Source organism: Canis lupus, chromosome X, assembly GCF_003254725.2.
Source record: "Canis lupus dingo isolate Sandy chromosome X, ASM325472v2, whole genome shotgun sequence".
Lineage (NCBI taxonomy): Eukaryota > Metazoa > Chordata > Mammalia > Carnivora > Canidae > Canis > Canis lupus.
The window spans coordinates 110,211,776-110,238,566 of record NC_064281.1 but is presented as its reverse complement, the minus strand read 5'-3'; the positions used below and the strand labels follow the sequence as shown (position 1 = coordinate 110,238,566).

The window sequence follows — 26,791 nt, the reverse complement described above, 5'->3', positions numbered from 1 at the left end:
CTCCAGGATCACGCCCTGGGCCAAAGGCAGGTGCTAAACTGCTGTGCCACCCAGGGATCCCAATAAATATTTTTTAAAAAGAAACTAGAAATTCCTTTTAATGCAGCAATTTGGGATGAAATTTTTTTTAAGTCAACTTTCTTGGAGTTTAAATACAATAAAATGTACCCACTAAAAGTGTATAGTTCCATTTTGACGAATGTTTACATTCGTGTAACCATCATCCCAGCACATTCCCATGTGAGCCTTCCCGGTCAGTCTCCTCTGCCTTGCAGCAATGACTAATCTGAGTTATATTGCCGCACAATATATAGTGATACTTACAACATATAATATATAAATTTAGGCATAATTTATGCAGTACGCACATTCGATTTGCCTGTTTTAGAACTTCATATAAATAAAATCATATGTGCTCTGTTGTGTCTGGCCTGGTTCAGTTAGCATAATGTTTTTGAGTTTCATCCATGTTGTAACATATATCAATAGTTCGTTCCCTTTTTATCCTAAACAGTATTCTGAACTAGTCTTTTTAGTAGCAGAGTCCTCTTTTCAATTGAAATTCTACAGATAAAGCAGATAGCAGAATTGCATTCATTGAAGGATTATGGTTTCAGGGTTGTGTCCTTGCTCAACCTCCTTGTCTTGCCCAGAGATTCCTCAGAGCACAATTTGGAGGCCATGAAAATAATAATACAAGCCTAACTCATTTTATGCCTAATGTCCCTGGCATACGGGAAGGTGATGTAAGGTCTAAAGTATGTGGATTAAGCATCTACTCTCAGCTCAAGTCATGATCCCAGGGTCCTGAGACTGAGCAGCACATCAGGTGCTCTGCTCCCCAGGGAGCCTGCTTCTCCCTATGCCTCTGCTGCTCCCCCTGCTTGTGCACGCATGCTTGCTCTCTCGCGCGCGCGCTCTCTCTCTCTCTTTCTCTCTTGCTCTCTCTCTCTCTCTCTCTCTCAAATAAGTAAAATCTTTAAAAAAAAATAAAGCATGAAAATCATTTGAAGCTGACATGGACCAGAACTTGATCTCTTGTCCTATGTTCTGTTCACTATAGTTTTTAAAGTTTTTTTCACTTTTCATGTTGAAATAAATTCAGTCTTTAAATAAAGTCACAAAATTAGTAAAATGATTTTCATATATTCTTGTCTACTGTTAGCACCTTAGGTAACACACGACATAGCTGTCAAGATCCATAAATTGAAATTAATTGGCACATTGTTAACTAGTCCATATGTAGTATTGCAATTTTGCCAAAGGTCCCACTGATAATCCTTGTGGTCCATCTCAGGCTTGTGAGTGCATTTAGCTGTCATACCTCCTTCATTTTCTTTTCTTTCTTTTTTTTTTTTAATTTTTTTATTGGAGTTCAATTTGCCAACATATAGCATAACATCCAGTGCTCATCCCGCCAAGTGCCCCCCTCAGTGCCCCATCACCCAGTCACCCCAACCCCCCGCCCACCTCCCCTTCCACTACTCCTTGTTCGTTTCCCAGGATTAGGTGTCTTCGTTTTCTTTACACTGGCGTACTCCTATCTTCTTTGTCTTCATGATCTTAACATTTTTGAAAAGTACTGGCCAGTTTGTAGAATGTCACTCAGTTTGGGTTTGTCTAAAGTTCACTTATCATTAGATTGAGGTTATGCTTTTTGGACCAATAACATAGAAGCAGTGTTGTAACCTGCTCAGTGCATCGAATCGAGAGGTTTTCTTTTATCACCGAGCATTAGAGTTCACATTAGACTGAGCGCTTACCCATTTGTGTCTACCAGGGGATAGAATTTACCAAAGTTCTTAAAAAAAAAAAAAAAGAATTTACCAAAGTTCTTAATAAGATTCTAGTTTGTAGATATCTTACCAAGTTCATGTGCAAATTAAATGATTGAAACTGTTACGGTATTTGGATTTCATGCCCTATATTTCAGAAAGGCGAAGCACAGCAACTTTTTGTGTGCTGGTTTTCTGTGATCAATCCCAGATCTTAATTAACTAGCTTTTAATATTCTTAAAGCCATACATGGGCAGCCCAGGTGGCTCAGTGGTTTAGCGCCGCCTTCAGCCCAAGGTGTGATCCTGGAGACCTGGGATCGAGTCCCACGTCAGGCTCCTTGCATGGAGCCTGCTTCTTCCTCTGCCTGTGTCTCTGTGTCTCTGCCTTTCTTTCTCTGTGTCTGTCATGACTAAATAAATAAAAAAATCTTTAAAAGAAAATATGTGGAAAGCAGAGCTCAGAGAGTTTGCATAACTTGCCTTTTCCTCCTCAGCTCAAAAATGGCAGAGCTAGATTCCCACAACAGGTTTACTTATTCTCAGTCCAGGACTCTTTGTACATCACACTTAGTCTGTCAGGCCTTGGACTCACTCTATTTCACAGCCCCCCTTGGGGACAGGTCGTTACTCTCTCTTAATTTCCCCTAGTAAGGGAGCCCGTGAAGATTTGCTGTGCATATCTGCCTAACACTCTGATCTTACTCCTGAGGCCTGGTTTGCCTTCCTTAAGATTTTGGCCTGCAATTCAAGCACCTACCACCAGATGGAAGGAATGCTCTGTTAAGACAAACAAAACAAGAATTAAAATGGCTGTTTACCAGTGGTCAGTAATTAACCTATCCCTGTCCCAAATTTAGGGGATTATTTGTGTAGATAATACCCTCCATATTCATTAGGCTCTCTGTGCCCGTGGTCATCTTAGCTACTGACTTAGCAGTGTTCCTTTTCTACTACGGCCTTTTATCCCAAGATGACTTCTAATACTTTCAACCCTCTTTGGCTGAGCTGAAAAACCTACCTTCCTCTTACCTTGTCAGTGCATCTTCAAATAACAATTGCTTCACTCCTGGAGTGCTTCAGTGACGGGTGTTCCTGCCTTCTCTTTCTCCATTCAATCTACCTTGCGTAATTCAGCCAAGTTAATGTTTAGAAAATGCCACTTTTTAACTGGTCCTCCAGAAACATCACTCTCCATTGTCTAAGGATTAGTTTGTCTTTTAAGGCACCCCCCTGTCTGACCCTGTCTTACCTTATATGTTTAAAATATAAGGTTGCCTTGGTTCCTACTGTTAACCAATCTTAGCCATCCTTAACACCTTGTTCAAATTCTTTTTTTTTTTAATTTATTTATTTATTTACTTATGATAGTCACAGAGAGAGAGAGAGAGAGAGAGGCAGAGACACAGGCAGAGGGAGAAGCAGGCTCCATGCATCGGGAGCCTGTTATGGGATTCGATCCCGGGTCTCCAGGATCGCGCCCTGGGCCAAAGGCAGGCGCCAAACCGCTGCGCCACCCAGGGATCCCCCTTGTTCAAATTCTAATTCTTTTATTCACTCAGTCAACAGATGTGTTTGAATGTATTAGCATGTGCCAAGAACCATTTTAAAACCAGAGGATTCATAATGGAATAGAATAGGCAAAGTCTCAGTTGTCATGGGACTTACATTCTTGTGAGAGTCAGACTTCCCCTTCCCACAAAGCATCTTCATGATCCTCACTGAGTACTGCCTCTTCCAACCTCAGAGCGCACTCAATTTTTAAGTATATTTTTGCATCCTACCAAAACTGATGTGTACCCATGAGTGTACCCATCATCAAGATGATGACCTTGGGAGCTCTGGCACTCTGATGCTATAGGGCTTACTCAACATATATATAGCACTTTTCTTGAACATCCTCCAGAACCTGTAGCATATTCGCCTAAGTATCCTCAGCTATGGCAGATGTTCATCCTTCGAGGATGCATTGGATTTTTAAAAACAAGTTTTGAGCCTCCTAGCCTGGTAAATGAGCGAAGTGAGAATGTGAGACAGAAGGAAAGAGACTGATGTTCTGACATAGCCCAAAAATGGGCTCTAGAAGGGCTACCCAGAGACGTTATGAACAAGTGACAGCAGCACTGAACTAAGGTTGCATCCTACCCTTGACGGATAGCACTCATTTGAAAATACTAGTTCTGATAATTTTGCCCGAAGACATTAATTTCAGTATTGATAGTCCTACCTGGTGGCTTTTCCTGCCTTATGAATTCTCGGCTTGTATTTTTTCCTGTTTGTTTTTAGTATTCTCCCAATTAAATAAGTTCTGTAGAAATAAGAAGTTTTGTCCTGTTTTTGTATCACCCACAATACCATCTTTGCATAGAATAGGTGGTCAATAATAATATGTTGATTGTTTAATGAGGCAGAAACAAAGGTGGTAAAGCATTAGTTGATACTGTTAGTGTTGACATATACTATAAGAATATCCTGGCTGTTTATTGGCATTAATTGACTTTAAATGTACACTTTGAGCTTTATGTCAGTCTACCTTACATTGATTTTGCGAATCAAATTGGCATTTAAGGGGTAATACCTAGATGTTTGTATTTGTATGAGATTATTTCTTCTCTCAAGAAGAGCAAAAGGTTCTCATAAAGTGAGATCCTCCTTCTGCTTGGTAAGGCAAAAGTGGGTATTAATATGAATTAATCATTTGTCTTTTGAGTTGTCTGCTTACAACTCTAATGGAGATTTATTTATGATATTAGAAGGACTTAGGATTGACTATAGACTATTTGGAGTCCAGTATCCTGTGTTAGTTTAGAAAGTTAAAGTGAAAACATTAACCCTTTTTTACATTTTTTTCCAGAACCTTTGTTTCATCTTGCCACAATTTTTGTACCAATTCTTCTGTGGATTCTCACAACAGGTTTGTTTCCCTAGTTATTTATTATTATGTACTTTACGTTGGCTATTAATAAATTACCTTTTTTGTATTAGATTGTAGTGATGAGAGAGGCATGTTCAAAGTAAAAGAATTATTTATTTATTTATTTATTTATTTATTTATTTATTTATTTATTTTTTAGTTCAATAGTTAATCTTCTTGCCCTGGTTTTTGACAATAGCAAATGTTTATGTCTTTGCTTTAGTAATGTACGTATTGTTACTTTCTTCTTAAAAGTTATTTGATACATCTTGTTGGAATTGAGATAACCTTAAGAGTATTTCTTTTAATCAATGCAAACCATGTTTCCCAATAATCCTAAAATGGTGTAGCTTAATGTTTCATCAAAGAAAATCTCACACCTTTGCAGTTTCTCGGGTTGATTTTCTAGAAAAATGTTGATCTTTCAACTGGCTAAGAAGCTGTGATCCCTGGATAAAGCCTTGGATTGCTTGAGCAATTACAGTTTTTGCCCTTTTTTGTCTCCTGAACATCTCTTACTCCGTAACGAAGATATGTGTTCTTTTGATACAGAAGTGGTGGGTAGGCATACACATTTATAGCTTTAACAACTGAAATGGCTCTTTGTTGCTTCTCGTGGAAGTGTAGCCAAATACAGGAGCTGTGATGCTCAATTACTGAGAAATTTTGTAGTTAATTTATGAGCAATTCAGTGATTTTGCCAAGCTGAGCTCATGGTAGCATTATCACAGATATTAGAGACCAAGTTTCTAAATTTCAAGGCCTGCTTCACTCCTCCTGCTAGGAAGCGATCTTTTTTCTCATTTTCTTGGTAGTATTTCTAAGATGACGTGTTCTGAATGGGAAGTGACTGCTCTCTTTCCCTAGAACTTGCCCCCTTTTCGTTTGGTGCGTTCTCCTTTATGTCAGTACTGTGTCATCACACCCGTGATGCCACTTCCACAGGTTGCTTTAAGAATTCATCATCTACTGAGTGCCATCAGCCTTCTTGTATGTAAAACTAACAGTATTAGTTACAGAGAGTTTTATAAATTCTGATAAATCTGCTTTGAGCATTCAGATTACTACTGATCAAAGTTCTCACTTCCATGAATGAGTGCAAGTATTTAAAAAGACATTTCCGGTTTTGCAGCAAAGTGCTAAATGGAAATTGTCTTAATCTGGTTAAAGCATTGTTTTTAATTTGAAACCACTGTATTCGCAAGTTGTATGAAGAAGGAACTTATTCCTTATAAAGCCAGCTGAGACTCAGGCCCCAGTCTGTCTGGGGTCTGGTTAGGTTACATTAGCTGTTGAGGTCTCCATAGGAGTTGATGTTTGGCTGCCTCTGTTGCTCAGTTGGTAGGTTCATTCATTTATTGAATGTCTCTTGAGTGCCTACTGTATGCCAGGCTGAGTGCTGGGCATAGAACAGTGATCAAAACAAAGTCTTACCCCATGGAGCTCACAGTACAGTGTAGTGTTAGGGGGAGAGCCTGCAATCATACACATATGTCAGGTACTGATAAAGGCTCTGAAGGAAAAAGCAAAGCATTAAAAACTGGTAGAGTGTGAATGCAGAAGTCTGCTGTTTTATAGAAGATGATCTGGAAAGTTCTCTTCAAGGTGACATTTGGGCAGAGAGCTGAAGGAGAGGAGGGAGGGAGCTATCAGATATCTTAGAGGAAAAGTGTGTCGGGTAAAAAGAAGGTCTGTCTGAGGTGGTGGCGTGCCGTGCAGTAGCTTTATTTTTAACTTCGGCCTTGTGCTACTGCTGGATATAGCGCCCATATCACAAATATGTTTAGAGCACACACAGTTGGTCAGCCCTTTTCAATTCAGGTCCACGTCACATGTTCTCTGCAACCCTGGATGTTGGAGAGCCAGCTACGGAGAATGGAGAAATAGGACCAGGATTCAGATTCTTTTTTTTTTTTTTTCCATTCATGAGAGAGAAAGGGAGAGGCAGAGACACAGGCAGAGGGAAAAACAGGCTCCATACAGGGAGCCTGATGTGGAACTCAAACCTGGGTCTCCAGGATCACGACCTGGGCTGAAGGCGGTGCTAAACCGCTGAGCCACCCGGGCTGCCCAGGATTCCGATTCTTTAAGCAGACAGCAACTCTTTCTTTAGCGAAGCTAGGATAATACTGGTCTTTTTCCTATGTGAAAGGAAAATATTTGTAGCAGGTTTAATAGGACACTATTATCAACTAAACCTGTTGTTTGTTTTGAGGACACTGTCTCCTAATTACGCATCTAAGAATTATAATTATCTCTCATGTAACATCATAGTACCATAGTGGAACAAAAGTAGATTGATGTTTCTTCTGTTTGAATGAAATTCAAGACTTAATTACACACCAGGCAGTCTTTTTGTTTGTTTGTTTGTTTGCTGTTTTCAATTTTCTCATTAGTGAAAATGAGATCGTTTCCAATGAAAATATAGTATTGTGCACCAACAAACTAATCCTCTCCCTTGAGAATTAAAAGGAACAAAGCACCAATTTGGGTATTTGGGGATACTTTTCAATTCAGTAGACGATTTTTGAGGAGTTTAAATCTTTGTGGAAGAGGAGTTAAGATGGTGGAGCATTTAGGACCCTAAGCATGTCTTGTCTCTTGAACACAGCTAGATAGTTGTCATATTCTGAACACCCAAGAAATCAATCAGAGGTCTGAGAGAACAAAAACTGCAAGTCGACAAGTAGAAAAATGATCACCTTTTGGAAGGTTGGAGGTACATATAGTTGATTTGGGGGACAATAATAGCTGTGGGTAAGGTGGCAGGGAGGGAGCCTGCTTACAGAGGCAACCACAAAGTATTATAAGCGGCAAGCAAAAATCTGAACTTTTATAAGCCTGCTACAGTGGTGGATGTGCCCAGCTTAACAGTGCACAGGTGACAAAGTGGGGTTGAATCCCAGGAGTGACACTGGTCTGAGGATCCCCTGGGTCTCAAGACCAAGTGGCAGTGTTCCTAGACATAGGAGCATGGAAGCCAGGTGAAAACAGTGAGTCTTGGTGCCAGCTTTCTGCTCTGTTTTGCTACAAATTTTGAACCCCTACACGGTTTTGTTACCACTTTCCTGGCAGGGGCTGGCAAGCAGCAAAAATGTGGCAAGACCCTCCCCCAGAGGAACAGTGCAGATATGTGCTGCAGGAGTCCCTAAAATTTGGAGTTTTAAAACCCAGTCGTGCGCCTAAGATTTAAAAAATAAAAAAGCTTGACCACAGACCAGTTGAATTTAGGGTTCTAACAGGGATCAGGGACACGAGTGATTGCTTCTGTGAGGGCTCACTGAGGAGTTGGGGGTGGGGACTTTGAGCTCTGGGGCTAGACATTGGGGCACCACCATGTTCATGCCTCCCATCAGCGCTGAAAGTCTTCAGGGAGCAAAATAGCACCACATAGTAAGTCTGGAGCTGCCTACACCAAGCCCCACCCCCTTGATCCCTGGAGGCTCATTTCCACTAGGACAAGTCCACCTGAGAATCATCCCAACAGGCTGCTCCCCCAGAAGACCAGCACAAACAATTTGCTTGCACCAAGTTTACTGATCATAGAGGGCTGCAAAGCATCGCTTCTTGGGGAAAATAGAATCTAGCTTCCTTTTTACTTTTATTCTTTTTTTATTATTATTTTTTCATATATTGTCTTATTTTTTTAATTCCCTTTTTCAATTTTTTTATTAATTTAAAAATTATATATACTTTATCTTTTTGTATTCTTTTGGTTTTTATTTATTTAGTTTTTTGTTTTGGGATCTAGATTCTTTTAATAAGCACACCAAAACACACCCAGGATCTAGGTTTTGGGGGGAGATTTTTTATTTTGGTGGTTTTCCTTTGTTTTCGTTTTGTTTTGTTTTGTTTTTTGTGGGCATTTGTTTTCATTCTTTTCTGGACAAAATGATGAAACAGAGAAATTCACTCCAAAAGAAAGAATGGAAGTAGAACTCACAGCTAGGGATTTAATCAGTACAGATAAAAGTAAGAAGTCTGAACTAGAATTTAAAACAGCAATTATACAGATACAAGTTGGGCTTGAAAGAAGCATAGAAAACACCAGAGAATCCTTACTGTAGAGATAAAAGAACTTAAGTCTAGTCAGGCTGAAATTAAAAATGCTATAACTGAGATGCATCCCAAGTGGAGGCCATCAAAAGAAGAATGGACGAAGCAGAGGAACAAATCGGCGATATAGAATATAAAATTATTGAAAATAATGAAGCTGAAAAGAAGAGGGAAAGGGAGATAATAGACCACAAAGGTAGACTTAGGGAACTCAATGACTTATTAAAACGTAGTAACATTCGTATCATAGGAGTCCCAGAAGGTAAAGCAAGGGGAAAAGGAACAAAAGGTTTAGTCACATAAATTATAGCTGAAAACTTCCCTAATCTAGGGAAGGACACAGACCTCAAAATCCAAAAAGCACAGAGAACTCCCATTAAATTCAGCAAAAGCTGACCATCACCAGGGCATATCATAGTCAAATTCACAAAATACAGACAAGGAAAGAATCCTGAAAATGAGAGAGGGATAAAAGTCCTTCACTTGCAAGGGAAGACAGATCAGGTTTACAACAGATCTGTCCACAGAAACTTGGAAGGCCAGAAAGGAGTGGCAGGAAATAGTCAATGTGCCGAATGGGAAAAATACGTAGCCAAGAATTTGTTATCCAGCAAGGCTGTCATTTAGAATAGAAGGAGAAAGTTTCCCAAAAAGAAACTAAAGGAGTTGGTGACCACTAAATCAGCCCTGTGAGAAATGTTAAAGGGACTCATTGGAGAAAAAGAAAGAGACCAAAAGCAACAAAGTCTAGAAAGGACCAGAGAACATCACCTTAAACACCAACTCTACAGGCAACACAGTGGCGCTAAATTCATCTTTTTGAATAATCACTCTGAATGTAAATGGACTAAATGCTCCGATCAAAAGACATAGGGTAACAGAATGGATTTAAAAAGAAAGAAAGAAAACAAGATCTATTTATATGCTGCCTATAAGAGACTCGTTTTACTTTTTTTATTTTTTATTTTTTTAAAAGATTTATTCACGAGAGAGACACACAGAGAAAGAGAGAGAGAGAGGCAGAGGCAGAGGGAGAAGCAGGCTCCATGCAGGGAGCCTGATGTGGGACTTGATCTCAAGACTCCAGGATCCTGCCCTGGGCCAAAGGCAGGCACTAAACCGCTGAGCCACCCAGGGATCCCCCAAGAGACTCATTTTAGACCTAAAGATACCTGCAAACTGAAAGTGAGGGGATGGGACATCTGGATGGCTCAGTCCGTTAAGCAACTAACTCTTCATTTAGATCCAGGTCATGATCTCAGTGTTGTGAGATTGAGCCCTACTGGGGCTCTGGACTGGGCATGGAGCCTGCTTAAGATTCTTTCCTCCTCTTCTTCTCTCCTCCTATTTGTGCACATTCTCTCTCTCTCTCTCTCTCTCTCTCTCTCTAAAAATACAAAAACGGGATGGAGAACCATCTGTCATGTTAATGGACATCAAAAGAAGAAGGCCAGAATAGCCATATTTCTATCAGATAAACTAGGTTTTTAAAAATATTTATTTATTTTAGAGAATGAGAGAGACTCCCAAGTAGATTCTGCACTGATGACCAAGCCCAACACAGGGCTCAATCTCAAGACCCTGAGATCACAACCCAAGCCAAAACCAGAGTTGGACACTTAACTGACTGTACCACCCAGACAAACTAGATTTATTTATTTATTTATTCATAGAGACAGAGAGAGAGGGGCAGAGACACCGCCAGAAGGAGAAGCAGGCTCCATGCAGGGAGCCTGACGTGGGACTAGATCCTGGGTCTCCAGGATCATGCCTTGGACTGAAGGCGGCGCTAAACCGCTGAGCCACCCGGGCTGCCCACAAACTAGATTTTAAAACTGTAGCAAAAGATGGGAAAGAGCATTATATCAAAAAAAAAAAAAAAGAGCATTATATCATAATAAGGGGTTTATCAAGAAGATCTAACAATTGTAAATATGCTCCCAACTTGGGAGCACTCATATATATAAATCAATAATAAATAGAAAGAAACTCAGTGATAATAATACAATAATAGTAGGGGACTTTAGCACCCTACTCACAGCATGGACAGATCCTCTAAGAATCCCTAAAGAAACAAGGGCTTTGAATAACACACTGGACCAGACAGACCTCACAGATATATTCAGAGTATTTCATCCTAAAACAGCAAAATACACATTGTTTTAGAGTGCACATGGGACATTCTCCAGAATAGATCACATACTGGGTAACAAAACAGGCCTCAGAAAGTACAGAAAGACTGAGATCACACCAGGCATATTTTCAGACCACAATGCTATGAAACTTGAAGTTAACCACAAGAAAATATTTGGTAGGACCACAAATACATGGAGGTTAAAGAACATCCTATTAAAGAATGAATGGGTTAACCAGGAAATTAGAGAAGAAAATAAAAAAATACATGGAAGCAAATGAAAATTAAAACATGACAGTCCAAAACCTTTAGGATGGAACAAAGGCTGTCCTCAGAGGCAAGTGTATTGCCATACAGGCCCACGTCGAGAAGCAAGAAAAGTCTCAAATACATAATCTAACCTTACACCTAAAGGAACTAGAGAAGGAACTGCAAATAAAGCCTAGAGCCAGCAAGAGAAAGGAAATAATAAAGATTACAGCAGAAATAAATGGTATAGAAAAAAAAAACAGAACAGATTAACAAAACTAACATAAGGAACAGCGGAGCCTCTCAGGAAGAGAGTATTAGAAAAATCGTAGATTTAGGCTTGGGACACCTTACTGCCTCAGTCAGTAGACTTGAGTACAGCTCTTGATCTTGAGGTTGTGAATTCGAGCCCCAAGTTGACTGTAGAGATTACTTAAAAATAAAATCCTTTAAAAAAATACGATTTTGGCTTAAATGGAATCATTTGGGGGAAAGGTTTAGGATGAGGGTGCTTTATCTAGATTGGGTGCTCTCAATTAAGTGGGAGTAATTTTATGACTAAGCATTTCAGTATATCTCACCAGGAGGATTGAAGACTAGGAGGCTACCACTGTCATTAGTCAAGAAACAACAGTCACCCATATTCGCCAGGACAGGGATATTTGTTAGTTTTGTGATTTGAACAATATTCATATTCCGTGTTCTGTGTAATAGTCCTGTTCTTATCTTGATCTGTCATGGTCATAGAATAGCCTTGCTTGAGGAGCACCTGGGTGGCTCAGTGGTTGAGCATCTATCTGCCTTTGGCTCAGGCCATGATCCTGGGGATTGAGTCCCACAGCAGGCTCCTCGCAGGTAGCCTGCTTCTCCCTCTGCCTATGTCTCTGCACCTCTCTCTCGCTCGCTCGCTCGCTCTGTGTGTGTGTGTGTATCTCATGAATAAATAAAATCTTAAAAAGAATAGCCTTGCTTGATGTTGTTACTCATTGAAGTTTTACTCGACAGGCGAATACCAGTGCCTAATTGTAAGTGCCAGGACAGCTTCTGGATATCAGGGGCTGCCTTGCGTTTCTCAGGCTATACCTGTCAATACAATAAAGAAAAATCTCTACCCACCCAGAACTTGAATTCTAATGTGAAATGAACTAGCAAAAGTAATAAATGTAAAACAGAAAATAAAAAGATGACTAGTACTGTAAGAAAATTAAATTAAAAAAATAAAAAAATAAAGAAACAAGATAACAGGGGAAATGTGCCCATGAGAAAGGGAGCGGCAGTTGGGATCAAGGTTGGTCTCTCTGAAAAGGTGACATTTGAGCTGATATTTATGAGTGAGGGAGTAAAGGGAAAGTGTTCCGGGCAGGGGCAACAGCCAGTTCCAAGGAAGTCCTAAGTCAAGAGTGTGCCTGACATGTTGAAGGTACAGATCTAAGAGATAAGGCCAGACAGGTAGAAGAAGCCAGATCCAGTGGGACTATATAGCCACTCCTCTGTGGGAGCCTTTTAACTTTCAGAGATAAAAGGAATCCACTGCACAGTTTGAACAAAACAGTGACTTGAGTTGACTTATTTTCTCACAGAACTACTCAGGCCATTGCATGGACTGTAGATGAAGGGGAGAAGTAGGGAGCCACTGAGGAAGCTTGTAGGGTGGTAACTGGAGGAGCCGAGAAGTGATCTGATTCTGAATATATCTGAAGGCAGGGCCAGTAAACACTTCTTAATTGACTGGATGCAAGTGTGAAAAAGAGAAGAATCAAGGATGAATCCAAGATTTTGATTCTAGCTAATCACCAAGATTTAGTTGCCCTTTCCTGAGATGGGGAACCCTTCAGGAGGAGCAGGTTGGAGCTAAGGGCAGGTCAGAGGAGGAGTTCAGTTCCAGATGTAGGTTTGAAATCTATTTCCAAGAGGTAATAAGTGGGCAACTAGGTCCATGGCGACAGGTCTGGGCCAAAGATAAATATTCGGGAATGTTCAGTGAATGTATGGTATTAAAACACAGGACTGGTGAGATCACCTAGAGAGTGAGTATGACATCCCAAACAGTGGGTGCTGGAACACTCCCAACTAAGGGCTTGGGCAGAATAGGAGACCCAAGAAGAAATGGCTAGTGACATAGGAGAATTGCTAATTTCAAAATATTTCTCGAGCACCTAGGTGGTACCAGGCACCAAGAACGATAGTAGGGTTGCAACATTGTGGGCACTGTTCACTGAGGTAGGGACCATGGGAGAAAGATTTAAGGGGAACGTTAATGAGTTGGGCTTTAGACATTTTGAGTTAACAGATGCCTGTGGGACAACCAGCAGAAAGGTGGAAATTATGGTCTGGAACCTAGGGAAGTCATGCCTGTGTACATATATTTAGCTTTGGTCTTGCAAATACATCCCTTTAAATCCTTAGTAAGTGGCCACATTCAATATCATAAATACAGCCTGGAGAAGGTGATAGTGATATTTAAAACTATGTAAAATATTAACAAAAGAGCCCACTATGACAGAGGCTGACCACTGCCTATGCAGTTCCAGGCTTACACTTAATTGTTCTTTGTTCACTGAAAAATCTTTTCAAAATCTGTTAGCAAATACCTGTTAGAAATAGACCTTACCGCTTGTATACATTCTGAATAAGATCCTACAAAAAGGGAGGCTCTATTAATATGCACCACAATATGTTAGTTTCTTTTCTACAGCTATCAGAGTGACCTTGTTTATAAACTTCTTTTGCTATCACAACGAACATGAAAGGAAACTGTCTTGGTCTTGTTTTAGCTTGTGTTTTTTTCCAAACACGTGCACTTTTTCTTTTGTCTGTCATTTCAGCCACTGTATGATGCCGCTTACCTGACAATGTACAACATCTGCTTCACATCCTTGCCAATCCTGGCCTACAGTCTCCTGGAACAGCATATCAATATTGACACTCTGACCTCAGATCCCCGATTGTATATGTAAGTAGAACATACAGTTAAAAGCCACTTCAGACCTTCAAAACTGTGGGTTTCTTTCATCCACAGGTAGGAAGGACACAACTGCCAACCTGATTCGATTACATGGTTCTGTTCTGAATTTTAGGTACTTAAACCAGACTATTCAATAGGAAAATGATAGATGTCTTAGATGTAGGTCCTGTCCATGAATGTGTATGAATCATCTAGTTCAAAATCACTAATTCCTAAAACTTGAACCTCCATTGTCATAGAATTCTGGAGCCTCACAGGAAGACACACTATTTTAACTACCAAAAAAAAAAAAAAAAAAAAAAAAAAAAGAAAGAAAGAAAGAAAAAGGCAATACACAAAGATTTTTTGGTAGTTTATAGAATATTGATTCCTACCTATAATGGGTTGGACTGATATTATGGTAAACTTTCTTATTTTTTTAAGATTTTATTTATCTTAGAGAAAGAGTGTGTACACACACTTGAGTGAGAGCAGGGGCAAAGGGGAAGGGAGAGAACCTGAAGTAGACTCCGCAGTGAGCCTGAATCCCAATGCGGTCCTCGACCTCACGACCCCAAGATCACAACCTAAGCTGAAACCAAAAGTTGGTTGCCTGTCCGACTGAGCCACCCAGGTGCTCCTAGACTTTCTCTTAAACTGCCCTAGAAGCATGGCCTCTACTTTATTAGCTCCATTCTAAAACTATATTGCTGAAGAAAATAATGAACTCATCAGAGCCATTATATGCATTTTGTGTCAGTTGGAAATGGATGCTTTTGTCTATGGGTGGGGAACTTTGCCAGTTGTTTAACGTATGATTTAATTGGTGTTTTTTAAGTTATGCATACACCTAAGGATGAAAATGTTAATTTATAGCAGATGACAAGCATTGCTAAACAGTGGGTAGCAACTGCAGTACAGCGACTTAGGTGGCTTATTTGTATGAAGTGAAGGTGCACAAATTTAAGGGATTTCTTTAACCAGTATGACTCATAAAACTTACATTAAGCAATTGTTAGACTTAACCAGCTTTACAAAATTTGTCATTATTTTAAAGATGGAAAAATGGAAAATTTCAAACATACACAGTAGTAACAAAAATACTATTAATATAGTGAACTTCCCTATGCTCATCACTCAGCTTCAGTAATTATCAATTCTGGGTCTATCCTATTTCATTAATAACCCTGTTTGTTCTATTACAGACTTACTTTGCAATAAATACCAAACATTATATAAAATAGTTATTTCAGTAACTATAGAGTTACTATTAAGTTATTAAGAGATACTATTAAGTATCTCTTAAAGATAAGGACTTAAACAAATAGTACCCTATCATACCTAAAACTTTAACAAGTCCATAATATATATTCTCATATATCCAATCAAGGTTTAGATTTCTCTAGTTGACTCATTTCTTTTTATAGCATGCTTGTTTGAATCCAGATGAGGTCCATATACTGTAGTTAGCTAATATGCTTCTTGAGTCTGTTTTAACTTGTAGGTTAACCCAGAAATTTATTTGTTGACAAAACTGGGTCATTCATCTTGTAGAGTTTACCCCAATCTGGAGTTTGCTGATTGCATTCTTGTGGCATTAACATGTTCTGCTTTTCCCTGTATTCGTAGCAAGGGGATAGTTAGATCTAGAGGGGAATCCTAGAAACCCTGGGAGAAATCTTACAGAGCATCCGCTCCCATGCTCTCTTTCTTAATTTTTTTTTTAATTTTTATTTATTTATGATAGTCACAGAGAGAGAGAGAGAGAGAGGCAGAGACACAGGCAGAGGGAGAAGCAGGCTCCATGCACCGGGAGCCTGAAGTGGGATTCGATCCCGGGTCTCCAGGATCGCGCCCTGGGCCAAAGACAGGCGCTAAACCGCTGCGCCACCCAGGGATCCCCCATGCTCTCTTTCTTAAAATGAGGAACCAGGGCCCAGAAATGACTTACCTAAAGACACATGGTGAAACTAAAGGCCACACCAAGATCGGAATGTAGGCCCCCTGATGACTAGCCCCATGCTCTTTCCAGCTGGCTGGTGGTTTTCAAACACTGAGCAGCAGTGTTCTGTCTCCAGACAACTAAAGTGAAATCCAGTAGTGCAGCTGCTCTGGTCGATGCAGGGTTTGGGGGCAGGGAGCAGATCCCTCACGTTCAGTCCCACCAAAAGTCCAGGCTAACTGCCTGCCCATCAGTAAAATCTGGGTAATGGTAGCAGCTAATAATGGGGTTTTGTGAGGATTAAATGAGTGACTACATGTAAAACAACTTAAACCAGTCCCTGGCACATAGTTTTCAATGAGATGGCATCTGTTAACCTTATTCTAACACCCTCCTGCGCATGACTTCAGGGCTATGCTGAGCGCTTTCATACATCAAGAATGTTGAAAATCTCAAGAAAGCTGTTGAGGACAAATTATTTTACGGGTGTCCATGTTTTAGTTAGGGAACTACAGGTATAGGTCACAAATTATTGAATGATTTTCCCTAAAGGTATACTTGCTACACCTGCATAAGTGAAAAAGCCATGGCATTCCCCTATTGACCAGCTCGAAATGCAGCTTTTCTTCTTCCCTGCTCTGATGAGACGCTGATCTCAGCCTGTCCCTATATTGGTGATCACTCTGCTACTCCAATTATTCCTTTGGAAGCATGAAGCCCTAGTCATCTATGGGGCCCTCTCTGCAGCTATACCACCTAGTATTACTGATGACAGCCTGTGCCTATTTACAGATTTCACCTTCAGGGATGTGGTGACCTGGGCACTTTGCAAATACTATGACATGAAACGATGTATTTGGATATTTTCCTGCTTTTAAGAGAAATTTAAATAGTAAACTGTAGTTCTTCTACAGAGGGAAGAGCCATCATTTGTTTCTTCTTCAGCTTTTAAAGGCAAAAGAAAGGGGGCACCTGGGTGGCTCAGTGGTTGACTGACTGTCTGCCTTTGACTCAGGTAGTGATCCTGGAGTCCTGGGATCGAATCCGGCATGAGGCTCCCTGCAGGGAGCCTGCTTTTCCTGTCTATGTCTCTGCCTCTTTGCATCTCTCATGAGTAAATAAAAAATAAAATCTTTTTTAAAAAATGCAAAAGAAAGGTTCCAGTACACCTTCCGCTTCCCATCATAGGGAGGTGCTCAGGCCTGTGCTGCAAGGCAGCTGCTCCCTGAATCTTCATTTTCTCTCACATTCTCCTTCATGTTGGCTATGAGACAGTCTAGAAAGACAGGATCCACTCCTGCCTCAGCCCAAATTCAGTGGCTTGCAAAAGCCTCATTGGCTGGGCGGTTTCTGGGCACTCATTGCAAGAATCTGTAGGAAGGTGCCTTCCCTGTGGCTCCCAGTTGCCTTGAGAATGTGACTTACTGTCTGTGGGGAGAGCTTGTTTCTGAGAAGCAGCCACCTCTTTGCTCCTGCAGTTTTTCTAGGGCAGACAGCAACACATTGCATTATGCATCCCCCGAATTTCAAATTCTTTCATGCAACTGGAAATCAGGTAAAAGTTGCATGATTGCCATGTTTTCAGAAAACCCCCACAGTACTCAATACCAGGTGAACAGAGATTAGTTGCATTTACATTATAAAGGTGTTTTTTTTCCCCTAAAGATTCTATTTATTTATTCATGAGAAACAGAGAGAGGCAGAGACACAGGCAGAGGGAGGAGAAGCAGGCTCCATGCAGGAGCCCAATGTGGGACTTGATCCCGCAACTCTGGGATCACGTCCCAAGCCGAAGGCAGACACTCAACCGCTGAGCCACCCAGGCATTCCTATAAAGGTGTTTGTTACTCGATAAAGCCAAGTGACATTCTGTATAGTATGGGCAACAGCATGCTATATGAATGATTAGATACCTTTCGATAAATGTTAAGAGCAACTTGAGAAGGACCTGGGTGGCTCAATCGGTTAAGGGATCAACTCTTGATTTTGGCTCAGGTCATGATCTCAGGGTTATGAGATCAAGCCCCTCGTCAGGCTCTGCACTAAGCATGGAGTCTGCTTAAGATTCTCTTTCATTTTTTAATATTTTTTAAGATTTTACTTATTTATTCATAGAGAGAGAGAGAGAGAGAGAGAGAGGCAGAGACACAGGCAGAGGGAGAAGCAGGCTCCATGCAGGGAGCCTGATGTGGGACTCTATCCAGGGTCTCCAGGATCACGCCCTGGGCTGAAGGTGGTGCTAAACCGCTGAGCCACCCGGGCTGCCCGGATTCTTTTTTTTTTTTAAGGCAATTTGAAATAGACCAAAAGATTTCCATGCATAAACCCATCTTTCTGTGGCTCTGCTCCATTAGAATTAGTAGCCATATTTAACACACTAACTTGTAGCAAGAAGATTGTGTTATTTTAACAGATTTTAAAGTTTTGATCTACCTACCGTTTATGAAAACATGACTATATAGCTTGAAACACTATTTGACTCAATTGAAAAAATATAAAGGGTACCCAACACCTAAAAAAGGTTTCATTTCTAAGAAGAAATCTTGATGAAAAGAAATATATTAACAATTGTAGTCGGAAAAGCCATGGCAGCTAGGTTGAGAGCATATGCTGTGATTTGAAGTCAAGTCAATCTGTGATTGTATACCAGCAGTTCCCCTTACTAACTGAATGAACTCTGGCAGGCTACTACACTAGTGGTTTCTAAAATCTACTGCACATTAGAGTCCCCTGGGGAGCTTCAAAAATATCCTCATGCCCAGGTGACATCTCAAGCCAGTTAAATCAGCATGAGGAAGGTGGGAGTCAGGCATGAGTGGTTTTAAAGATCCCCAAGTGATTCCAATGTGCGTCATAGCTTGGGAACCATCATGACAGATCTTTTCAAGGCCCATTATTTGTAAACGGGACTGACAAAAATACTTAACTCACGTGGATTTTATGTGGATAAAAATGGACAATACATAGAGGCATCTAGGTGACTCAATTAAGCATCTGCCTTCAGCTCCTCAGGTCATGATCCCGAGGTCCTGGAATCAAGCCCTGCATCAGGCTCCCTGCGCTTCTCCCTCTCCCTCTGCCTGCTGCTCCTCCTGCTTGTGCTGTCTGTCAAATAAATAAATAGAATATTTTTTTAAGATACGGACAATATATATAAAACTCTTAACCCAGTTTACTGACATATAAGAAGTACTCAGTAATGGGAGCTAATTATTATTGATGATGCTATCGTCGTCAGTGGCCAGAATTTTAAACTTAGTGCTTTGACTATTTCTCCAATGCATCCATCTTGAGGCGGTTGCATGGAGATAAAACTGTGGCTCAGTATAGCCCTCCACGCCCCAGGGCTACCTCTCCTCATTATAACCTGGTCATATCTGTGTGCCCTCTGACATTTCACCGTCTCTTTAACTAGACAGCCTACAGAGATTCATTAACCGGTGTTTTTTCCCCCACTTCTCAATAGGAAAATTTCTGGCAATGCCATGTTACAGTTGGGACCCTTCTTATATTGGACGTTTCTAGCAGCGTTTGAAGGGACAGTGTTCTTCTTTGGGACTTACTTTCTTTTTCAGACTTCATCCCTAGAAGAAAATGCAAAGGTAAAAAATATTTCATTATCTCTTAGAATAAGAATAAGCATGGCTTACTCTTTTTTTTATAGGCACTGGATTTATCATACACATCATCCAGCTGTAATCATTTTGTAAACTTTTTCTTAAGGTACAGTATTTAGTTCTTAGAACTTTTTTAGAATGATGGAATTACTGAAGTAAGAAACCACTTCCTTTGTGTGTGCATGGCTAACTAGAAAGCTTATGTACATAGTTATGTTAAGCCTTCTAGAGGCTTAACTTAGCTGTAATTTTTAATAGATGAATAGATGAACAGAGTTCTTAGGACTTCAGATTTTAGACCCCTATACTTTTCTTTTTTTGTTTTTTTTTTAAGTAAACTCTACCCTCCAATGTGGGGCTCATACTCAGGACCCCAAGATCAAGAGTCGCATGGTCTACTGACTGAGCCAGCCAGGCACCCCAAGACTTCTCTTGTTTTAAAAGTAAAATCCGGCCCCACTCAGTTCCTATGTATAGTGGCCTTTCATACTTGGAGTTGAAGGGGGTCGCCACCATCTTTGCAGTATTTGCCCAATAGATAAAGCGACGGAATTCCCTTCTCTTCCTCCTTTCCTTCCACATGGGAGCCTAGTGTTTTCCAGAAAGACTGCATGAATCCTACCAGTGCCTTCCTAGCAAGCGACTATGTAGGTCAGCATGTGCATTGGGATGATTTCCCCCTGGCTGTGTTCTAGGAGAGAACTGCTGATGGGTGAGGTCTTCCCATAGCCATACAGTGAAAATTAAGCCCGCCACTTCACTTATGCCTTCACTACGTTCATTCTTTGCTATTTCTGGGCTTCCTGTTTAATGGTTACTCGTTCTTTATAATTATAACGTGAGGCAAACCTAAGGTTAAAAATTAATTTACTGAGTACACTGTGTCCAGAACCTACACAGTCAATATCTGCTACAGAAGGAATAGGCCCAGTGAATTTGAATGACACTTTGAAATTAGGTATTACAGTCCAAAACCTTTCTAATTTGGACTAACAATGTGTTCGCTTTGGCAGCGCATATACTAATTTGGACTAACAAAAGTCAGCTTACACTGAGGGGGGCACTTGATGGGATGAGCACTGGGTATTATACTATATGTAGGCAAATCAAACTCCAATTAAAAAATATACCAAAAAAACCACAAAAAAACAAAAGTCAGCTTAGTATGAATCCCTTAAAATTATTAAACACTGGGGGTATCTGGTTGACTCAGTCGGTAGAGCTTGTGACTCAACCTCAGGGTCATGAGTTCGAGCCCCACTTTGGGCATAGAGGTTACCTATAAAAAATTATTAATCACTGAGTAACTGTTGAGGAAATACAGATGTAGTACTTCGAGTGGGCACATGTAGCACTGGTCAAGGACAGTACCCACTGCATCTCTGCAGGCCAGTCACTTAAACTTTCCAAGTCCACTTTGCCCATCAGTAAGAAGGGGTTTGATTCTGTGACTTTCACTTTTTATTTTATTTTTATTGAGCACATAAATGATAAAACGCTGATGGTTTGTTTCTTAAAAAGAGTTTGCTGCATGGGACACCTGGGTGGCTCAGTGGTTGAGTGTCTGCCTTTGGCTCAGGGTGTGATCCCGAGGTCCAGTGATCAAGTCTGGCATCGGGCTCCCTGTGACGAGCCTGCTTCTCTCTCTGCCTATGTCTCTGCCTCTTTGTGTGTCTCCCATGAATAAATAAATAAAATCTTTTTAACAAATAATAAAATAAAGAGTTTGCTGCAGAGCAGGTGGGTACTCTCCTGCATTCCTGTTGACGTGATTCATTTGCTCAGCAAACTCTGGGTGTGTAGGGAGCTCCAGCCCAGCCTGTGTCTCATTCATCACCCATTTTGAGTTCACGAAAACCAAATTAGACTTTACTGTATATGTCACCATCCTTCTAAATGTTTGCTAAAATTATAGCAAGTGTAAAAACTGCTATCAGCAATTAAACAGAATACCATGTATAATTTGACCAAATCCTTTTGTTGCTTTTGTGAATCTTAATTTTTTTATTATTTTTTTAAAACGTTTTACATTTCATTTTCTGTTTTAATGTTATGCATTCAGATCTTGACAGCATTTGGTAAGCATATGTGCCATTCATTGCCATACTTAGGGATTTATACATGCTATCTGCTTTTCTTTGATGTGCACATACTGACAGCTCTAATATTTACAGCCAGAAATTAGACTCTGTTTTTAAAATGTGAGTTGATTTGTCGAGAAATTAGTCCTCATTTGAGAGCTTTAGTTCTTTATTACAGAGAAAGCCCATATCAGACTCTTTAGAGACAGGAATCATTCAAAGGACTTTTTTTGATGAACATTACTGGTAGCGGAATAGGGGGGTTTGTTTTGCGTTTATTACACCAGTGTGCTCCCTGTTTGGTACTACATGGAGTAATGGAAATAAACCCTACCAACCACAAGTGTGTTGTAGCTGTCCAGGAAAATTTAGGGTCACAATAAAATCCAGTATTGGGGCCTGATCCTTTGATCAGATAGATACTTCCCTAAGTATTTTATACAAAAATCTTTAGAGGTTACACCCAAGATTAAATTTGCCTTTTTATTTTCTTAAGCAGGCTTGTGTATTCATGGTGCATGTAATTGTTCAATGTTTTTCAGGTGTATGGAAACTGGACTTTTGGAACCATTGTTTTCACAGTCTTAGTATTCACTGTAACTCTGAAGGTTAGATTTTTATTTATTCAAATATATTTAACACCATTTTTGTAGTACTTTCTGGTTTCACACTATTCTTTTTTGTTGGTTTTTTTTTTTTTTTTGGTCTTTCATTGAGGGTTGTCATTCAAGTCTGAATAGTTACTAAAATATGTATGATATTAGATATTTAGACATTTGTATGCTATTTGTGATCTGTTTTTTCCAGAATATTGTCTCCTTTTTAATTTGTTTCCTTTTTAAAAAAATTCTTCCACCATAGTTACGTTGAAAATCTGTTTCTTCTTTCAAGATAGTGTAAGTAGTATATAAATAGGCTGAGTGTGTATATGTGTTTCCATGTTAAATACTTGAATAGTTTTTAAGATTATGTATCTGTTTACAAACACCAAGCTTCAAAGAATGTGGGTACTAAAGACAGTTGAATAGGTATCCATAAGCAAGATAACTTGTGCAAAAGAGCTTAGTAGTGATGAAGGTTTATTTAATGCATTTATCACTGAAATTTATCCATATTAGTGATGAAACACGTAACAGTATACAGCAGGTAACATACAAGAATCGTTGGCATTAATGATATACTCTGAAGCCTTGCCGAATTCCACCCTTGAGACTTATGACTTGGGACTCTCTTATATTTGAAAGCATAATCAAATTCTTTTGATGATTGTTCCAGTAATAAATATCTCACATGGGATCCAAGAATGAGTAAATGAATTCCAGTATGCCCAGTGGTCAAAATTAGAATTCCACAAAAAAAAAAAAAAAATTAGAATTCCAGAAGTATGATTGACAAGGAACCTGTGATCATTTCCCCTTTAAGGTTTTTTTTCCTGATTCATTTCTCATGCCAAATAGAACTAACATATGTTTGCATTTTTCATCTACTATTTAAGTAATATTTTAGGACTGCAAAAGAGAATGTTACAATTCATCTCCATTTAGTCACTTACTAGTTGATATTTTTGGGCAAGTGAGTTCCTTTCTCAGTGCCCTCATTTCTTCTATAAAATGGAGATAAAAGTAGTACCTTCCTCTGTTAGGATTTTTGGTGGGAAGTCAATTAGTGGATACACAGCAAGCATTTAGAGTGGTGTCTGGCACATAGAATGTGGTCAGAATGATAGATACTGCTTGTTGCTATTTATTATTATGTTTCACAGGATTGTGATTTGAAAGTGAAGCCTCCCCACCTTTTTTCTCCCTGGTCTTGCATATGGCCCCAGGGCTTCCAATGGCCTCCATAGTTAAAGTTGGCCTTACTGCAGCTTCTTTCATGTGGCCCTCAAAAGACATTCACTCTCTCATCTTTGGATGGGTATTATTGCTAGAGAAAACCCTAGCAGCCCAGAGGTGGGAATTCAAGACTGGTCTACCTTAACAATGTTCTCAACATCCTGTTTATGAATGAGAAACTTATAACAGAGAATCAAGGACCAGAGTGTCACAGCAGGAAATAAAAACAAAAAAAACAAAAACACAGAGACACTACCTCCTCTTCAAATATGAAATGCCGTGGATATTAGTCCATGTGGCCCACAAATTGTAAACAAGCAGAACAGACCATACTTTTTATTTTTAGATTGTATTTGAATATCCCAAGTGCCATAATCTAAAGAAAGAAACAACCAGCCCTGGCAGAAACACGGAGGGATTAAAATCTAAGGCAATTGAAAATGTTGTTAATTTAATGGATTAGATAAAGGTTTTGTAATTGAAAGGCGCACTACATAGTCAGGCCCATGATTCATTGCTACGTGGTGGCGGTATGTAGAGGTAGTTGCCTTTGCATTTCATCATCCCCATTTGTTGAAATTGAGCTATCAAGACTCCTTTGTATAGTTTGTCCACTCTTCCTAGCTAACCCATCCCCTCGATGCCTGCCCTTCCTTCCGTAGTGAGGCATCTGCAGCCCCATACCCAGCAGTTACTTGCTTGACCATCCCTCTAAGCCTGTCCTCTTCGGTCAGAACTTAACTCTTTGAAAAGTCTGGATTCTGTTCTTCTGTTGCCTGACCCAAGCTAGATCCTCCCATCGGTATCAGATGGTATGCAGGTTCTCAGAGAGCATAGTATACTTAACTGCTTGTGTAGTTTGCACCCATCCTTAAATCTTTTGTGTTGTATCTTTTCAGCTCGCCTTGGATACTCGTTTCTGGACATGGATAAATCACTTTGTGATTTGGGGTTCTTTAGCCTTTTATGTATTTTTCTCATTCTTCTGGGGAGGAATTATTTGGTAAGCAGCTGCACATGTGTGAGTAACATGTAAATAACAGTAGATATATGTATATGTACACTGTCTGTGCAAGCATTAATTATATTTTTAAAGTGTGATTCTATAAGATGGTAGGTCTTCAATATTAATGGACTGGAAGTTACTGCCAGGCTAGTAATTACGCTACTAATTTCAGGTAAGATTTCAAATGCAAGTGTATCAACTTAACACGAGTTATTCAAAAGTCCTCCTTTCTAGTAGCCCCTGTCCATATCTTTCAACTTGAAGGTATATAAACATCTGTCTGTGAAGTGAAACTGCAAGTTCCAGCATGGCCTTCCATGTGATTTCCAGTGGAAATACTCATCCTGTGAACTCTATATGATATAGTGGCCAAGAGCTAGGTTATTATTCATTTGGAGTCTGATCTCTTCTTATGGTGCATTACTGCCAATCTTGTCACTATACATGTGCTCAAGGGAGAGAATAGATACCACTTCATATTCAGAAGGTTAGATCTTAAAATCGCCATCTTGTTGTTTTGGGTGAGGTAAAGGCAGACTCTACAGAGTGGCCTTAAAGGTCATTGATTGCACCTTGGTTCGATAGATGTTTATTCAGAATCTGTTCTTCTTGAGACACTCTGGGAAACAGATGAATACTGCTCCTCCCTCAAGGAGATTAGACTCTAGTGAGAGGGACACATAAGCTGTGATTGGGAGAGTTCTAAGGCATGAGAATAAGCTAAAATGTCTTCTCTGTTCCTTACTTCCAAAGGCCTATATTTTGTTGTTTTTTGTTTTTTGAGATTTTATTTATCTATTCATGAGAGACACAGAGAGAGAGAGGCAGAGACATAGGCAGAGGGAGAAGCAGGCTCCCTGCGGGGAGCCCGATGCAGGACTCAATCCCAGGACCCCAAGATCATGCCGAAGGGAGATGCTCAACTGCTGAGCAACCCAGGTGTCCCTATATTTTGTTTTTAGATACTGTACTTGTATTCATCAATCAGTAGTTTCTCTTGACAAGGATGCCAGCAGCAGAGGGCATGGCTAGGGGAAGCCATAGGATGAAATTCTAGGAGTACATTTTTTGGCTGGTTTGAGCAAAATCATACATACAGAACATTGCATGTTATCACAGAGCTGTGAGGCTGTGTTTATTGTCCCTTGAGATTTAATTAGAAAAAAATTCCTTACTGTTCTGAAAAGCTTTTAAAATAAAAGCTTGGGGATCCCTGGGTGGCTCAGCAGTTTAGTGCCTGCCTTTGGCCCAGGGTGCGGTCCTGGAGTCTCGGAATTGAGTCCCGTGTCGGGCTCCCAGCATGGAGCCTGCTTCTCCCTCTGCCTGTGTCTCTGCCTCTCTCTCTCTATGTCTGTCGTGAACAAATGAATAAATAAACCTTTAAAAATAAACAAACAAACAAATAAATAATAAAAGCTTTAAGAAATAGGAATATGAAACACTTATTCACTTAAGGAAGTAGCAGTTCCAAAAAGTGTCATCACGGCATCTATTGGGCACCTACATTGAAGCAGTGAAGCTGACAGAAGTCTCAGTTTTCTTTAATAATATACAAATTAATCAAGTTGATTAACCAAATGTAATATACCATTGAAATATGGTGCCCCGAGGACCATAGTTCTGTTTATGAATCCGTGTAATCAGCATCTGAACTGATGCAAAATTTCCACAAGAATAAAATGTTTCTAGCAAACTAGTTTCTCTTGCCACAGACTATTCCTTATTGATAAAATAAATCCTTTCAATGATTGAGACATTGTCATACCTGTTTTTGTTCATTAGTGCTACTTAACTAAAAATGAAGTCTATCTTTTTGTTTTGTTGCCTGTAGTGCTATTATCCTTAAGTAGAGATGAGTTGAGCTACTACATGAATATACAATTTATATTTTAAAGCAATCAGTAAAATATGACAAACTGGAATATTTCAGCTGAATGCTGGTTTCAGCTAATATCTCTGGATACATTCAACCCTGAGGCATTGTGACATACCCCTCTTTGGGGATTAGCAGTGAGAATGAGGATTTCTGAGCTCCAAACCCAATCCAAGAATAATATCTTTTGTTTTTTACCATTCCCCTGTAAAGCTCCATAAGTGTCAAAATAAAGAAAAATCTAGAGCTGCAGGGCAGGGGAAACAAAAAATAGAAAAGAGAAGAAAAATCTAGAGCTGTTAATCACAGAGTATTGTAGGTACTGTGTGGAATACCCTATGACTAGTTGTCTGCTGGACCCTTAT

The 26,791-nt window shown here is 39.9% G+C and overlaps 1 protein-coding gene across 8 annotated transcripts in view; it reads left to right on the top strand.

The window, feature by feature from the left end:
• The window catches only part of ATP11C (ATPase phospholipid transporting 11C), a 193,199-nt gene that overhangs the window by 153,230 nt on the left and 13,178 nt on the right, over positions 1 to 26,791 (top strand). For all 8 annotated transcript variants that reach the window (XR_007409492.1, XR_003141712.3, XM_025460869.3 and 5 more), the window contains 5 exons: positions 4,630 to 4,689; positions 13,954 to 14,081; positions 19,481 to 19,616; positions 22,255 to 22,320; positions 24,447 to 24,550. Coding sequence is in view for 6 of the 8 variants with exons in the window: in XM_025460869.3 (XP_025316654.1) it covers positions 4,630 to 4,689; positions 13,954 to 14,081; positions 19,481 to 19,616; positions 22,255 to 22,320; positions 24,447 to 24,550 (494 nt within the window). In the remaining 2 variants the exon portion in view is untranslated. The remainder of the gene's footprint in view (positions 1 to 4,629; positions 4,690 to 13,953; positions 14,082 to 19,480; positions 19,617 to 22,254; positions 22,321 to 24,446; positions 24,551 to 26,791) is intronic.